General features: G+C 42.4%; 1 protein-coding gene across 2 annotated transcripts in view; it reads right to left on the bottom strand.

Moving 5' to 3' along the window:
- Positions 1–18049, bottom strand: part of TEC (tec protein tyrosine kinase) — a 48450-nt gene that overhangs the window by 3250 nt on the left and 27151 nt on the right. For both annotated transcript variants that reach the window (XM_060246299.1, XM_060246298.1), the window contains 13 exons: positions 17395–17476; positions 15660–15788; positions 15305–15345; positions 14109–14290; positions 10887–10952; positions 9888–9942; positions 9677–9756; positions 8802–8935; positions 6368–6442; positions 3828–3999; positions 2338–2554; positions 1186–1250; positions 575–693 (listed from right to left, as the gene is read on the bottom strand). In XM_060246299.1, the coding sequence (XP_060102282.1) occupies positions 575–693; positions 1186–1250; positions 2338–2554; positions 3828–3999; positions 6368–6442; positions 8802–8935; positions 9677–9756; positions 9888–9942; positions 10887–10952; positions 14109–14290; positions 15305–15345; positions 15660–15788; positions 17395–17476 (1417 nt within the window). The remainder of the gene's footprint in view (positions 1–574; positions 694–1185; positions 1251–2337; positions 2555–3827; positions 4000–6367; positions 6443–8801; positions 8936–9676; positions 9757–9887; positions 9943–10886; positions 10953–14108; positions 14291–15304; positions 15346–15659; positions 15789–17394; positions 17477–18049) is intronic.

The raw sequence follows: 18049 nt of genomic DNA, 5'->3' as shown, positions 1-18049 counted from the left end.
ACGAAGATTTATATTCTAGAATAGCACATTCTAAAAAATTTTAATTTATTAGATTTATATCCTGCCCTCCCCGCTATGTTAATTAATATGTTAATCCTAAAAATCTAACCAATAGACTGAAACAAACAATTAAACACTGCAGAATTAAGTTTTAATCTTAGAAGCAGTTTGAGGGTCTAGTCACACAGTCTTGGCTTGGACCTAAACACCTTTTTCAAGCAATCTCACTCAATACCTTTCCTTATTATAGTCCCCGCCCCACATTAATTTTATCCATGCAGATCCCATGAATCCCAGAATAGCCTTCTTGGTGGTCCAAAGGGACCTTATCTTCCCTTCACCAGTGAAAAGCTGGTTGGATCCAATCCCACAATCCTAACATTAAGCCCTGAAGACCCAGGGAATTTGTTCCAATGGAAAAACTGGAAATTTGCTGGAGGACTGAAAAGAAAAACTTCTGAGGGAGTATCTTCTCTGTTAGAATGAATGCACTGCTTTCTAACACAACTCTGGGGGAAGGGGGAACTTTACTATAGCCTTACTTTAAGCAAAAACAAAAAACCCAAGTTCTTACCAAAAGACCAGACGTCTGATTTGCTGCTGAACCGACTATAATTAAAAACCTCTGGTGGGCACCACTTCACTGGAAACTTAGCACCTGAAGAGCTTGTGTACTGATCATCAAGAACATACCTAAAAAGAGAAAAAAATGGGAAATCTTGGCTGACGTTTTTTAAAAAATCAGGTTGCACCTGGAGATCTGCTATTACAATTGACCTCCAGACAAGCAAGATTAGTTCTACTGGAGAAAATGGCTGCTTTGGAGAGTGGACTCTATGGCATACATCCCACAGAGCTCCCTCCCCTACCCAAACCTGACCCTCTCGAGGCTCCACCCCAAAACCAACAGGTATTTCCCAACCCAGAGCTGGCAACCCTACCACAAATGTCTGATTTAATTGTCTATCACTGTGCTGAGCACTGCTGATAGTGATAATGTGGTATATAATCCCCTTCCACAAGATAATCAACTCTAAGGGAGAAAAATAGATGAGTAAAAAAGAATAAAATTATTTTTATTTATTTGCAGAATTTATATGTTGCCTTTTCAGAGACCTGTTCAAGGTGGTTCACGCAACATAAAATGAGATTTAAAAACATAAGATCATTAAAACTGTTCATTACCTTGTCATTCCAAAGTCAGACACTTTCACCACTCCTGTTTCATTCACCAAACAATTCCGAGCGGCCTAAAAAAGAAATCTCATTAGCAACAAGGAGCACCTCTCCAAAGTCATCACCTTAATGCTGCATAATGGCAAATATACAGAGCACTTTTAAAGAGAGTTCTCTATAGGGATTGGCAGCAGGTTAGAAGGCCGTCAGTCACACACATCTTGTACAAGAGAGCCAGTTTGGTGTAGTGGTTAAGTGTGCGGACTCTTATCTCGGAGAACCGGGTTTGATTCCCCACTCCTCCACTTGCACCAGCTGGAATGGCCTTGGGTCAGCCATAGCCCTGGCAGAGGTTGTCTTTGAAAGGGCAGCTGCTGTGAGAGCCCCACCAACCTCACAGGGTGTCTGTTGTAAGGGAGGAAGGTAAAGGAGATTGTGAGCCGCTCTGAGACTCTTTGGAGTGGAGGGCGGGATATAAATCCAATATCTTCTTCTTCTTCTTCTACAATTCGCCCATCTGACTCTAGTCAGAGACTTCGTTAGTCTTTAATGTGCCACAACTTCTGGAAAATTTTGATAGGTTGGGCCTAGCGCAACCAAATGCAAAGGTCAAGGCTCCTATATATTTAATAGTTTTGCAGAAGAAAGTACAGCTCATCGTGCACAGAGGTGAAAAATGCAGGTTCTTCAATACTGTGTTCTCAAAAAATTTTCAAGGTGTATATATACACACACTATCCTGGTTTGTCTCAGGTCACTGTTACTGCATAAAGAGAAAGTTATGAAATGGAAAATGTGTTTATATAACAGCTTTTAACTGTGCCCTGTGCAAGCACCATCGGGAGACGTCGCATGATGACGTTTTCTTGGCAGACTTTTTGTTACAGGGTGGTTTGCTATTGCCTTCCCCAGTAACCTACACTTTACCCCCAGCAAGCTGGATACTCATTTTACCAACCTTGGAAGGATGGAAGGCTTGAGCCGGCTACCTGAACCCAGCTTCCACTGGGATCAAACTCAGGTCATGATAAGAGCTTGGACTGCAGCTTACCACTGGGATCAAACTCAGGTCATGATAAGAGCAGTACTGCAGCTTACCACTCTGCGCCACGGGGCTCTTTCCCCCCCCAATGTATACAGGCCCTTTAATACACTACTTACTAGATCTCTGTGGATAAAGCTGTTTCTTTCTAGGTACTCCATTCCTTCACATATATCTTGGCACATTGTTAGCAGGCTATCGTTAGTAAAATGCCCACGTCTCTGCCGAAGGTAATTCAGAAGGCAGCCGTGCTCCATGAATTCTGTCACTATGTAAATAGGTCTTTGCTGAGTACAGACTCCATATAGCTGAACTAACTTAGGATGGGTTAGCTTCCTGGAAGGTATTAAAACAGAAGTTACTGTAACTTCGGAAATGGAAAAAAAAATTGTTAGCATTTGCAAAATTAGCTTTAATTAAAAGAACATTCAGACTGATTTCCCACTAAACCCTACGCTGCTTTGATCTTCCTCTTTTCAGTGCAGCGTCCTTCTGATTTCTCACTATCTGCCCCGGTGCTTCTGCAAAGATCAGTGTTTTTGCAAGGCAAAGAGAAACTGTTTTTTTGCCGCGCAAAAACGCCGACGCAAGCTGAAGCCCTGGGGCAGATAGTGGGAAATCAGAAGGACAGCGTACTGAAAAGACGAACATCAGAGCGGCATAGGGTGAGTGCAAAATCGGTCTAACAGTGCAATCCTATGCTGCAGAAAACTCAAACTCAAAAGAGTTTTTAGCTAAACATTAGGAAGAACTTCCTGACAGTTACAGCAGTTCCTCGGTGGAATGAGCTTCCTCGGGAGGTGGCGGGCTCTGCTTCTTTGAAGGTTTTCAAACAGGCTAGATGGCATTCTGACAGCAATGTTGATTCTGTGAACTTAGGCAGATCATGAGACGGAGGGTAGGAAGGGCTGCATTAGTGTTTAGTTCTCATGGCCCTTTCTTACACTCCCAGAGAAATGCCAGTTGCCTCTTTGGGGTCAGGAAGCAATTTTCTCCACACAAGTTTAGCCAGGGATCCAGGCCAGTTTGGCCACGGAGCAGGGGTCACTGGGGGTGTGGGGGGAGGGAGTTGTGAATTTCCTGCTTTGTGCAGGGGGTTGGAGTAGGTGACCCTGGAGGTCTCTTCCAACTCTATGATTCTAGAGACTGAAATAACTTGACATAGGACTACAGTGTTATTAACTATATATGACATGGACTTCTAGAAGGCATTGCATGAAATTTTCACAACAGAACAAAACAGCCAAATGTGACAATGCTTCTGTGATTAATTGCGCAATCCAAAGCAAAGTGACATCTTTCCAAGTCCATTGAAATCAGTGGGCTTGGATGAGTGTCACTCGGTTTAGGACTGCACTGTGAAAGCTCCTTAGAATAAAAAATGTCTTGCTGTGGTGCTGAACAGAACTAGGAAAAGGGGAGCTGACAGCGCTTCCTCTGCAGTAGTTTCTACAGCACTGGCTCCATCGAAGGAAAGGCCAATCTAATCCCCATACAAATGGGGAGACAGAGCAAGGTTTATCCAAATATCAAAGATTAGAGATGAACATAGGGGACAACGTGCTCTCTAAACTTGCAGGCTGCTTAAGGCCTTTCGCCATTTACTTACATCATGACTTTAGCTTCCTCTATGAAGTCCTCCTCATACATTGCACCTTCTCGGATCGCTTTGATGGCCACTTTATACTGTGCCCTCCATTTGCCCAGACGTACTACCCCAAAGAGGCCACTGCCCAGTTCTCTCATAAAAGTGAGCTCCGCAGGATTAATTTCCCATTTCTCTATAGGAAAGAGAAATAAAACAAATACTGTTCAGGCAACATAGGAAGCCTCTCTGAACATAAGGAAAGCAAGATGATGGCTGTGGAACAAGAGTTACCCTTGGCAACTGGCAGGGGGTGGGTTGGGGGAATTCACTGGCAGCAAACTGAGCCTAGGCCTCTGTTGCCGGCCACACAGGGACGCTCTGGTATCTGGGCAAAAACTCTATGGTGGAAGCCTAGGCCTCTGTTTGCTGCTGGTATGTCCCCCCTGCCAGCCAGCTGAACAGCATCAAGGAGAAGGGCCCCTAAAGCAGAGATCCCTCATCCCCAGCAAGGGCCTAGGGATCCGATGTGGGCCTCTATTCCACTCTAAAAGTATTCCAAGCACCACTCCTCCCATTTTTTTAATGTTCTGGATTTTTTTCCAAGTACAAAAGCTATTTATAAAATGAAAATTGCGCAGTGATGGAAGGAGGCTTTGCTTCATCTCACTGAATCCTTCAACACCCAAGCAACCTCCACTTCTGGTATCTCCTATAGCATGTGAAATAGGATTAATTTCTTTTTGTCACATTACTTAAAAAGGATATTGCAACTGAAAAGTAAAGGCTCTGATAATCTGAGCACTACCCTGGCTTTCCAGAAACTCTTGCTTGTCTACAGCAGACTTGGCCACTGTTATATATTTGCTAATGTGTCATAGTCAAACTTTATTATGGCATCAAGCCATTTATAGGAATATAAAATACTGGGAGCATATGAAGTACAAAGTTTAAAAAATATATATACATGGGTCTCTTGTAAGGATCTCAATTACATAAAAACTATATTAAAATCCAATTAAATAGGAGAGAGAAGATAAAACCATAACCCAAGTTATTATTACATAATTAACTGATTTGCTAATGTGATTTACCTTTTGCTGGCTTGAGCTTGAAGTATGCTTCCATTACTCTCCAGGATCCTGATGCCTGCTTTCTGATTGGTCGTTCTCTTAGAACCGGCCAATCAGGGCGCAAGGCATTTCTCAAGGAAATGTAAATTAAGGATCCTGGAGAGACCAATAGAGTGGATTGCCACCGACTAAAGGGTGTGTGTGTTTAATTTGGCTGGAGTGCATATATTCAGTTGAGTTGCCTGTGTTGTTTGTGACTGCTCCTTCTTGAATAAACTGTTACTGCTTACATAAGAGCTGACTGAACTCACTTTACAATGGCCACCCAACTGAACTTCTTCTACGTTGAATCTTAAAAGATTTTGGTTGTGAATCTTTACTGCCCAGGGAAACAACTTACCATTCTTACAATTACTTCCACACTTGCTCTCTCCAGAAGGGGTAGAATTTTTGCCAAATTCCTCCCATTCCACTGAATCCCATTTCACCTCCCATGTGGTTCTTAGGGGTCCACCATAAGGTTGCCAAGTCCCTCGCAGCCTCTGCCATAGAGTTTTCCCTCCCAAATGGCTAGAGCGTCCAGGAAAACAATAGTTTTCCCAGAAATGCCTAGAGTGGCCGTCGCCACCAGTGCTATGATGTCATTTCCGGATGACATCATCGCGCCAGCAATGTCAGGGGAGGTTCTCCCCGCCAGCCCAATGTGGGCCAGTGGGTCGGGAACCTCCCGGGCGGGGGAACCCTGCCCAGACCAGGGGCTTGGCAACCCTAGTCCACCAAGCTGTTAACTGCTCCACTGGGGAGACATACAAATAACAGATATGTACTGCAAATTTTCCCAAAGAGCTAACAACTGATCCCTGGAGCCATTCAGACCGGGGAAGCAACATGGGAGAGAAAGTTTAAAACCCTGTTCCTTGTGGTCCTGATCAAAATCAGATCCCCATATGCCCCCCTCCCTATTTATCTGTCTATCCATCCATCTATCATCTATTGGTTTGGCTAACAGGATCCAAGCTGTCGCTGTCATGGATGCACAGTAAGAAATTTTTGTTCTGAAGTCTTTGAAAAACATTTTTAAATTGCCAACATTTCCACTCCCCTTAGTCTCTTTACCATAATTGTGTCAGGTCTAACAGGACGTCCTGTTCGAAAACTCTTATTTATACCACTAAACAGTAAGATACTATTTTTGCATTAAAATAACATAGGAACCCACACTTATCAATGCAGATCATCTCAATAAAGGACTAGAACTTTTCAGTATTTTAGTTTACTATCGTATTTTTCCAAGGGAATGGAATAGTTATTTCGTATAGGACCTTTTTGCTAATGGTGACAATTTCTTCTGGCATAAGGAGACTCGAATCTCCAAGAGTACCTCTTGTACCAGTGAAAGGCTGCTTGTGCCAGATGAAATGTCACCATTAGTGGAAAAGTTGTACCGAATCCAACCCTACATCTTTTTTTTCTATGAGCATGTAAACATACCGTAACTGAATCCTGCAGTAGTTGGTGTGACTTTCTTCTTTGGAGTCACTGGATATCGTAGCCTTGTCACAAGTCCTAAAGCACAGAGAAAATTTGTATGGAAAATAGCTTACCTCTAAAATTAGGATGGTAGAAAACTATCTGAACTCAATTATTATCACTGACCATATTATTGCATTACCATACTGAGCATTTCCCTTGTTTGGAAGCGCAACTTCCTCACCTCTCCCCTCCCATTGCAGTCCAAAATTCCCCAGAAACTGCTGTTCATAGAAGACACAAGATTCACACCTTATAGAATACAGAGGCTGCACCTGCAGTCCCCACCCGCTGTTAGAGTAAGTTGTAGGGTTCTCAATTCCTGCATTTGTGGTACCCAATCTAGATTAGGATCATTGTGCGTATGAAGAAGTAGCTTCAGCTTTCCTCCCTGTGCCATTTTCTCATCCTGAAATAACTCCAGAGGGGGGGCACTACTTGGCCACCACACTTGTTCCCTTCCCTGTGGATATATATGGGTTTCCCAAATGCCACATTCCTGGGAGCATTGCAGTTGGGGAAACAGCATGGGGTGGGCAGGAGAGGCTGAAACATCTTCACTGCACATATCGCAGTCCAGATTTGGACACCACATACACGGGAACTGAGAGCTCACCTCCAAGCTGTGATACATGACCAAGGGTGGGGACTCCATAATTTGTGAATTTAAAACTATCAAGAGCGTTCTGGGATTCCAAAAGTGATTATAAATAAAGAATATATTACAAGCAGAGAGACAAACATTTAGAATTTTTAAAGTAAGAAACCAGATAAGGGGAGGGGATATAATAAATTTACGTATTGTATCAATGCCAGAACTATGCAGAAGCCTCATGATAACACACTAATCAGAATCCAAATAAATTTACATCTAGTTCCATCGGCCAAAGGTGTTTAGTACTTTTTACACAGACACAGGTGCTATTTCTTGAACAGCAGCAGCCTTAAACAGCACAGCAAATGCTTTTGAAACAGGGTAGTTATAAACCCAAGTCTTTGAACACAAGGAAAATAGCTCTTTCATCCTGTCTAACATTTAGCATATACTACAGCTGCAACCTTCCTAAGCGGGGCTTTTTTCGTAGCAGGAACTCCTTTGCATATTAGGCCACACACTCCTGATGTACCAAACTTCCAAGAGCTTACAGGGCTCTTAGTGCAGGGCCTACTGTAAGCTCCAGGAGGACTGGCTACATCAGTGGGTTGTGGCTTAATATGTAAAAGAGTTCCTGCTACAAAAAAAAGCCTTGTTCCTAAGTATACTTATGCAGAAGCATAACTACTGAAATCCTTAATAATGTTGCTCTGTGGGTCACTTTCCTAGGAGTAGGTTTCACTGAAATCAATGAATCTTACTTAGAAATAAATGTGCTTAGGTTTGGGGTGTTTAGGAAATATTTGTGCAAGTCTTAGGTTGCACAAATATTTGTCTTCGTTTTAGGTTGCACAAATATTTGTGCAAGTCTTAGGTTATTTTGTGCAAGTCTTAGGTTAAAAATATTTGTGCAAGTCTTAGGTTTGGGGTGTTTAGGAAACATTTGTGCAAGTCTTAATTTGTGGCCCTGCGTGGGTCACAATAATGGCTTATTGTTTAATTGGGTTCCAGCAAAGCGAGACAAATCTCTAAAAAAATGGGGAGTGGGGGTGGAAATAGCGACATGGTAACCCAGTCAAAACAAAATCTTTTGCAAGTATGCTTCACCTTGCAACAGTTCAAGCGAACTGCATTCTGTTATTCACAAAAGCTCTTGGGATAACAGATTGATGTATACATATAAGGGAGACCAGAGCATGCCTTTTGCATGCACATCTGGCTTATGGGAACGGATTTTTTTCCCTAGGGGAATGCAGTGGAATGGAGTTCCAGAACCTCTTCATGGAAACAAAATTCTTAAAAAATATTTAAAAGTTAAGTGAGGAGCACCCGTGTGTTTCTCCTTCATTTCCCTCTTGAGAGTTCCAACATCTCTTTTTCCAGGAAAAAAAGCCCTGCTTATGGGTATGACCTAGTAAGGCTTCTCCTGTTAACGATTAAGTAATAAATCTGGTTTATTAAAGGATTCAAAGCCCCGTGGCGCAGAGTGTTAAAGCTGCAGTCAAACTCTCTTCTCACCACCTGAGTTCGATCCCGGTGGAAGCTGGGTTCAGGCAGCTGGCTCAATGTTGACTCAGCCTTCCATCCTTCCGAGGTCAGTCAAATGAGTACCCAGCTTGCTGGGGGGAAAGTGTAGATGACTGGGGAAGGCAATAGCAAACCACCCCGTAAAAAGTCTGCCATGAAAACATTGTGAGAGCAATGTCACCCCAGAGTCGAAAACGACTGGTGCTTGCACAGGGGACTACCTTTACCTTTTCATTAAAGGATTCACATTCAAATTATAAAGCACTCATTTACCTGCAGCATTGTGTTTATGATACTCAATTAACTCTGGAATGGAGTCAAAAAGATGCTTCTCGGCTAGGTAGTACTGCTTTGGTGTGGTCATTGTGTCTTTGATATGGTAGTGTCTTATTCCAGAGGACCCTTCTCTGGAAAAAAAAAGTAAGTTTTAAAAAAATTACACTTTATGTTTTCATAGGCATGAAATATTTCGCTCAGCTTTTTGAGATGCCTGATAAGCAATGTCCAGCCATCCAGCTGCTCAAATGAATTACATTTTGTTATTCATAATGGCTTGGATCCACTACAGGTTTTCTGTGGCTGCGAGGGTTTCTACCCATGGAGTGCGACTTTCTCACCTCCCCCTTCCTGTGGCAGATTGAAATATGCCCCATGCTTTTCATGGAAGGGAGGGGGAAAGCATTTCAGGCTGCTGCAGAAGCAAGGTCCCAGGCAAGGTTCCCTCTAAGCTGCAGAGTGTCTTGTGAGCAAAAATTCTACTTGGTGAGCTACTGGCACTAAAGTGATGAGCTCCTGCATTAATTAGTGTACTCTGGGTTCGTCCTTCCTGAGCTAGGACAAAAATGTGTGAGCTGGAGGCTTAAAATCTGTGAGCTCACTCACGCTAACTCATCTTCGAGGGAACACTGGTCCCAGGCTGTTTAGGGCTTCAAAGGTAAGGATCAACACTTTGAATTGGCAATGGAAACTAACTGGAAGCCAGTGCAGCTGTTTTAGGATAGCACTAATCAGGACACTCTCATCAGCAATTTGGCAGCTGTGTTCAAGACCACTCGCAGCTTTCAAAGCAACACACACATACACACATTTTTAACAGACAAGAAAGAAAAAGGTAAGGAAAGCTATCATAAATTATTCCAGTCACTTACCCTCCAAATTTTGCATAAAGCGATACTGTATATAAACCTGGTTGACTGGAGTCCCTCACCACAAAACCACCTTCTTTATCCTAAAAATCCAAGGAAAAAATGCTTTATATAACAAATGATTATTTCATATGCTTAATCATGTTGCTTTAAAAATGTTTTACAGCCTTTTATTCTGCTTAGATAACAACAGCAATACAATACAAGTGTTTACCTCATTTCTGAGGAGCTGCTCTGCTTTACTTCTGTTCAGATTTCTACAGTACCACCTGAGGAGAGAGAAATTCCGGCATTAGTCAGGAATGGGTTTTATGTTAACTTACTTTCATCTAAAAGTTATTTATATTTAGCTTCTCTTCTCCAATTGGGACCCAAAGCTGTGTACACCATTCTCCTCTCTTCTCCGTTTTATCCGTAGAACAATCCTGTGAAGTAAGTTAGCCTAAGAGACAAATAGTGGCCCAAGGTCACCCAGCTACCTTCCATGGCAGAATGGAGGTGCAAACACTACAGCCACGACATGAAGCTGGCACTTGACTCAGCCAGCTATTTTAATCCAGCTGCCAACATACACAAGTGGGGGAACCGAAGGGGACATCTCATTTTCCCCATCCTCCCTATTTCCCTTCCCTGAAATCTTCTATACTTTCTTCTTGCTTCCTTCTCCCATCTGGGTTAGTCTGAAATTAACCACTATACCACACTAGTTTTTGTAGAGTGGCTGCTGTTGAGAGTAGCAAACAGCCAGTCCTGAGTTATTCATGGAAGTCATGTGATAGCAAGCTGCCCTATGGTTGCTGCTGTGTCTGGCCCCAATGAGTACTCTCATTAAGGTCAAAACAGCCCATTAAGGCCAAATCAGCTCTGGAAAGGGCCTGTCCCCTCTGCCTGCCATTACTGACCGAAACCAGTGCTTGAAGACTGACAATTCTGTTGTGGTTTCCTAGCAATGGCCACTGAGGGCATTCATTTCTTAAAGATACAGGTGTCAATTCTATTATTTTGTATGGTAGCGACAGGGCAACTTGATACCCACTATAATATTTTGGATTTTTCTGCAAATCTGCTTCTTTAGGTTGTGGAAAGAACTGTCTTGTCTGTTCATGGCCCCAGTCTCTGGATTTAAGTATTGATAGATTTGATAACATTAAGGATTAGATAACTGGATATGAATTTATTATTAAGAACTTATTATTCATAAATGTATACTTACTCATACTGGTCAAGATCGTTGGACTTTTTCCCTGTTACATAGTTGCTTGGAATATATCCTATACTTCTAAAGATAAGCAAATAATACGCTTAGATGACACATGTGTTAAGAATGTCTAGTCTAGGTAATACTATTTATTACAATGTTTTAATCCCAACCATCCTTTATGATGTTTATGGCATACATGGATCTCTCCTCTTCCATTTTATTCTCACAACAACAGCCCTGTGAGATAGGCTGAAAGAGAATGCAACTCGTCCAAGGTCACTCAGTGAGCTTCACAGCTGAGTAGCGATTTGAACCACTATCTTCCTAGCCTTAGTTCAATGTTCTAACCACTCTGCCTCTCTTATCAATAAAACTTCCAACTCACTTTTTCAGCCTACACAAGGAACTTAGTTCCAAATATGCCAATAGTAAAACACCTAAATTCCAATGGCTTGCTTTCAGCACATTGGTTTCTACTGTTGATTAGTTCAAGGTCACATGAATCTCTGTACTTTTTATTATTTATCCATTGTTATCTCAGTCTCATCAGGTGGAGATAAATTAATGCTAGATAATATTCCTAGAAGCTAATAAAAGAGAGATTTTTATTGCAAGCTGAAGAGCCATCAATCAAATTCTGGACTGGTTTGTTCCATCGTGATTCCAGGTGACTGTTATGTCCTAGTCTAATGTAATTCTTACATCAAATGTTTCGAGTTTGCTGTCTGAGTACAGTAAACAGGTTTTGACTTTGACAAAAGAAAGTTTATGTTCTTTAATTAATGCTCTTTAATTGCTGTGAAAGTTCCTTGAAGGGGTTAGAATGGGATGTTAGCAAACTGTGAGGAAAGAACAGATGAGAAGTTTGCAATAAGTTTATTTAAACATTTCCATGCCACTTTTCCACCCAATCAAGGTCACCAAGGCAGTGAACATCAAGCTTTAAAACATTTCATAAATGAATTGGAAAATCATTCAGGGACAGTGAAGGAACTGTGAAATGGCTGATGGCGAGGCACCTTCGGTGTTGAGAAGTCTGCCGCATCAAAAATAAAGATCTTCTAGATTTTGAAAAATAAAGATCTTCTGGCACCTTGTTTATTGTACTATAAGCTTTCCTGCCCTAGAGCCCATGTCATCAGATGCACGGCCCTTACTTTAAAAACTGAGCAGGAAACCTGCAAGGAACCACAGAGGTTGGAAAATCCTGTTCTTCCCACTCCGCTGCCTTTGGTCTTAAACTGGGATGAAATGAAATTGTGCACCCATTCATCCACAAACCACTGTTGATTGCCAGGAAAGCAAGTTCTTTGGCACCCTGGTGATTGGTAGTGGTTTGGAGCTAAAAGTGTATCCTGTTCAGTTTTAGCCTGAAGCCATCACTGAACATTACTGTCCATCAGGCAATGTTTGGCACTCTTTTGAATTAGAGCATAGTAATTTTTCCCCTGCAAGGTCTGCACACATGTAGACAATGCCATTCCTAATTGGATTTTTAAAAACTCCCTCCCTTAAAAAAATATCATGTTTTTGTGCAAACTTGGGGTAAACCTGGGGTAACTAGTATGCCTAATCCCCGCCTTATAGTTTGGAGTTGATTTTGAAGCAGATAACAATTGTAGACCTAATTTAGCTTCAAGAATTATTATGCAATCTGTAAACCTGATCCCTAATCCACTAGTTGTAAGTGGGAACATTTCTTTCAATGGACTGGCTTTAGAACACAATCTATATTTCAGAATATATATACCTTAGCTTTGGATGACCCCTCTATGTGGCTTTTTTGGACTATAAATGCATCTAATGATATTGGCTTTGGTCCATAAAAGCTTATGCTAGAATAAAAGGCATGTTAGTCTTGAAGATGCCATAATACTCCTGTTTATTTTTAAAGACACAATACAGTAAGTTTGCATTGCTTTCTCACCTAAAAAAAACTAAACACAGAAATGCTATGCCAAGGACTCTGTCACATAACAATGTGTCTTCTACATTCAAACAGATAACCAGACACTGAATTGTATAATGTCAGAATTTTCTTATTTCATTTGATTTCCATACTTCCTCTGATGGTTTTGCAGCAGCAGTTTGCCTCTACAGCAGCATGGATGGTAGGTCAAGCTGAGATATAATGATTTGACCAAGGACATCCAGCAAAATTCATGGAAAAGCAGATTTGAACGAGATTTAATGCAACAGTCTAGCCCAGGAGTGGCCAAACTTGCTTAATGTAAGAGCCACATACAATAAACATCAGATGTTTGAGAGCTGCAAGACATGAATGTCAGATTTTGGAGGGAGGGAGGGAGGGAGGGAGGGAGGGAGGGAGGGAGGAAGGAAGGAAGGAAGGAAGGAAGGAAGGAAGGAAGGAAGGAAGGAAGGAAGGAAGGAAGGAAGGAAGGAAGGAAGGAAGGAAGGAAGGAAGGAAGGAAGGAAGGAAGGAAGGAAGACAAGCCAATAGATGGTAAAGAGAGATGTGGAAAGAAAGCAACTTTAATTTTAAATGTATTCTCCAAATTGCCAGCTGGCTTGGCTTGTAGAAGTGATTTAAAGAGACAAATGGCTTCTCCAAGTTGGCTTATGGGGTGGTGGTGCATGAAAGAGCCACATGTGGCTCCCGAGCCACAGTTCGGCCACCCCTAGTCTAGCCCAAGGACTCCCACTTTTTCTGACATCCGCCAAGTGTTTTCAGAAAGTCAGCAGGGCCAACTGGAACTTCTGCCCAGTAAGGCTTTTGATTGGCAGTGTAAATTTTTTAAAATGTTGTTTCAACAGCGGCTGCCACAGCACAAGTGTCTTCACTGTGTGACTGAAGGTAAGCTGGGGCATCTATTTTGTAGCTGGCACCACATCCTGCAGCAGTCATTTTATGGCAGCCATTTTGTGCTGTCCCCACCACACTGTGTCATAATTCCAAAGATGCCCAAGGGTTCAAAAAGGTTGTAGAGCCCTGGTCTATGCATTATATTACACTGGCCCTTCTGAGCCCTCACAAAATAGATGACTATTTTGTATGAAGATTACTATTTTGTATGAAGAGGCATGAAGATTTGCCCACAACATTAAATGCTACAAACCTGAATATTCCGCAGCATAACTGGAGAAATAGTTCTGATTTCTATTAGCAAGCAGCTATGACTATCCAAAATCTGCATAACCAGTCTGATTCACTGGTATTACAAAAGCAACGTAACCCACAGATAAAAGAGCTAAAATAGAAGCAACAGTTCTCACCCATATTTATCTCTAGCTTTCCACCAATGAATGTCGTTTTTTTCAGTGATTGTATATTCTTCACCTTTTTCTAGTCTCAAGTCATGACCTTCTGTGGGCTGGAAGTCATACATGGCGATTACTATTTCTTCATCTTCCTCCTCTTCTTCTGGAGGAATAGGGGGTGGAGGCCTTCTCTGAAACTTGAACAGAATTGTGATTATTATTTCTTGAAAGGTTCAAGTAATTATATTTAACTGAAAATATTTATTAGATATTCTGAGACAATTATATTCATGGACATAATCCTGATTATGCAGACTAATGATACAAATTGTCACATACTCAGGATAATTATGAGATACCATGACCTGTTCAAGGGAACTCAAGAAACCATCCTAAGCATAGAAACTGCCTTCAAAACCTATAGACTTCAATGGATTTAGAAGGGTGTAACACTGCTTACAATTGCACTGTCAGTTCCCTGAATAATTGAATGTGGATATGAACATGGCTTACCCATGTTTCAATCAAAGACTTGAGTCACTGTCTCAACTTGACTCTTTGTAATTACCTTAAAGATTGCAGACTTTCAGTCTGACTGGTCACGTTCTAGTGAGGTGATTAAAACACACATTATCAATGCAAGAATAGGAAACCTCAATCTGCCATTTCTTTGGGGCAATGCCCCATCTCCCTCCATTCATGGACTGGAAACCCTGGGTTGGATCCAGATTAAATTGCTGAATTCCACAACATTTCATGGTGATCAGGAAGCTGTAGTGAGAAGGGGGAGGCAGGAAAGTTCCATTCTGCCACTGGAAAATTGTGTCTGGATCCAGCTCCCCTGTATATGCCTCACAACGGTTCTGCCATGAAGTCAGTGAGATGAGAAAGTCAAAAGGCACTGGATGTGTAGCAGGCTCCGTCCCTGTAGCCCACAGAAACTAGTGGTGCCTACTACTGCCCCTTAAAAATTGGGGTAGACTTTGAAATAGATGACAACTATGGGCCTAATGAAGAACTGTTACAAGACCTACAACTACCGGTACTTGGGAAGTACCGGCAGTATTAGTAGTGAGTAGGTGGTTTTCTTTAAAAGGACTAGGTTTAGATTGCAACCTATCTTTCAAAGTTATTAGAAAAGGGGGAAAAATACTGAACCACATGCAAATAACTATCAGCAGGAGATGATCAATTAATAATTCTCTCCATACCTTATTTTTATCTGGTGCTGGTGTAGGCAATGTCCTTATACCTTAAACCAAACAACAGAAAACCAAAAGTTGAATTTGCAGATTACTACTGAAAGTTTATAAACGTAAGGACAACAAAAGATTTTTGATAGATCATAATAAGACTGTGGTGTTATGTGCAGCCACAGTATTGACGACTGCTTAGTCACCCCAATCCTCTCCCTCATATCTTCCCTTTCAGTTCGTGAATACTCCTGTTGGGCCTAACTGTTGTTGTTATCCATAAAATACTAGACGAGACTAGGCCCCTGGAAAGGGGGGGGAACCAGTATGGATGAAAATTATTCTGAACAGTATATGAAATAAGACTATTTACCATTTTCAAAGAGGTTGTATTTTTCACAGCCAGGTGCTAATTTTTCTGTTTGTCTGCAACACTGATAGCTTCCATCAGTCCAGAATTTAGGATGGTACTTAACCATTATATTATTGTTGTTCTTTATTTCTGCAAAACAACAACACCACCATCTTTAAAATACTGAAATTTTAAAGAATATAAGTAATTTCATTATGGTTTTAACAAATTGTTAAGATTTTACCCCAAAGCAACCGTGATTCCCATTCCTCATCTTAATATCTGCACAGACAGACCTTATCCAGCAATCGTTTAACTGCCAAATGATTAACAGGAGAAAATACGTTGAATTACTTTTGGATTTTTCTCCAAGAGCTGCCTTATTTCGGAAGGGTGAAAGTGTGAAATACACCTTTTTTGTTGTTTTGCTGCTCTCATGATACCAAACTGAGTAGACGAGTGAGGAGGGGACGTGCAACCACAAACTTAAATATTTTGGAACTATCTATACTTTTTATCTCTACACTCACTTTCACTAAAGAATTCTGTGAATTACAGTTCAGAAATATGCCAAGTTTGGTGGAGAGCCAGTTTGGTGTAGTGCTTAAGTGTGCGGACTCTTATCTGGGAGAACCGGGTTTGATTCCCCACTCCTCCACTTGCACCTGCTAGCATGGCCTTGGGTCAGCCATAGCTCTGGCAGAGGTTGTCCTTGAAAGGGCAGCTGCTGTGAGAGCCCTCTCCAGCCCCATCCACCTCACAGGGTGTCTGTTGTGGGGGAGGAAGGTAAAGGAGATTGTGAGCCACTCTGAGACTCTTCGGAGTGGAGGGCAGGATATAAATCCAATATCATCTTCTTCTTCTTCAAGGGTTGTCAGTAGGAAATTATTCATCCTTCAAAGAACTATAATTTCCATGGCGGAACTAGATGTTAAACACAGAGCTAGACACTCTGTTTCCCTCAAAATGCATTCGCAGTGGGCAGGGCCGGTTCCCCCGCTAGGCAAACCAGGCAGTTGCCTAGGGCGTCGGCAGGGTGGGGGCAGCAAATTCGGCTTTCCCCAAGGCAAACAGCTACTTTGCCTGCTCCCCAGCGTCCTCTCCCTCCCACGTGGATTTCAAGGCCGGGACGGGCTCTAGCGCCACGTTCCCAGCTATGCAAAGGCACCGGCACCCCATCCCTGATCAGGTGATCCGATCTCCACGGGTAAAACCGCGCCACGGCCACGCTCCGTGTCTGTCAGGAACAGCGTCCTGAAAGGGCTGCCCACTGCCGCTGACTCCTCTCCCATCCAGGAAGTGGGGAGGGGACGAGTCAACGGCAGCGGGCAGCCCTTTCAGGACGCTGGACCTGATAGACACAATCACTCTACCTCTGCAAATGTCATCCATCTGTTAACATTGTCCAGTAGATAAGCTGCTATACCAATAAACACACATTTTCTAATGTCTTGCTCTCCTGGCAGGGTTCTCTAAGAAGGAATCATTGTTAAACGTTCTGAAATCTGTAGTATAACTTGTCACAACCTTTCTTCACTCACCCCCATATTTATTTAAAAACCCTCGATCTCTTTTTAGCTTGAGAACAGTATACCAAGTCGAAAGTGTTGGCATTCTTGCTTTTAAAAATATGCAGGCTGAGGACTCTTATGCATGTCTACATGGGAGAGCTCTTAGCTGGTCCTTTGCATTTAGATCCTTTCCCCATCTCTATTCAAAGTTTCATCAGACAAGTTTAACAAACTGCTCCCATTACCTTCTTTCAAATGCCGTACCCAGTGGTCTCTGCTGCATGGAGTGGGAGCAAAAATATAAAGTGTGCTACTATCATATACAACCTAGAACGAAAGAGAAATAAGATAAATTTATAGCAATTGCTATGGAGCTGCAGCATTTGCTTTCATTTGCGTTGTTTTCACACAGGGGTGGGAAAGGCTTGCCTCTGCTGTGGAAACAACAGGGAGGGGGGTGGAGGCAGGCAGGATGGGGCCTGCATGCTCTGTCCCTGAGCTTTTCACTTTCATGCTAACACCACAAAAATCTTGTGCTCCCCTCACATTTTCCAGCAACCCGCTCACAACTGTTCTCTCTCTATGCTGGGGAAAACATCTAAGTCAGCTTGGTGTAGTGGTTAAGTGTGCTGACTCTTATCTGGGAGAACCAGGTTTCATTCCCCACTCCTCCACTTGATGCTGTCAGAATGGCCTTGGGTCAGCCATAGCTCTCACAGAGCTGTCTTTGAAAAGGCAGCTTCTGTGAGAGCTCTCTCAGCCCCACCTACCTCACAGGGTGTCTGTTGTGGGGGGGGGGAAGGTAAAGGAGATTGTGAGCCGCTCTGAGATGCAGAGTGAAGGGCGGGATGTAAATCCAACATCTTCTTCCTCCTAAGTCTCTGACTGTCAGCGCTGTGA

Source organism: Heteronotia binoei, chromosome 9 (assembly GCF_032191835.1).
Source record: "Heteronotia binoei isolate CCM8104 ecotype False Entrance Well chromosome 9, APGP_CSIRO_Hbin_v1, whole genome shotgun sequence".
Classification (NCBI taxonomy): Eukaryota; Metazoa; Chordata; class Lepidosauria; order Squamata; family Gekkonidae; genus Heteronotia; species Heteronotia binoei.
This window is presented reverse-complemented; position numbering and strand designations above follow the sequence as displayed.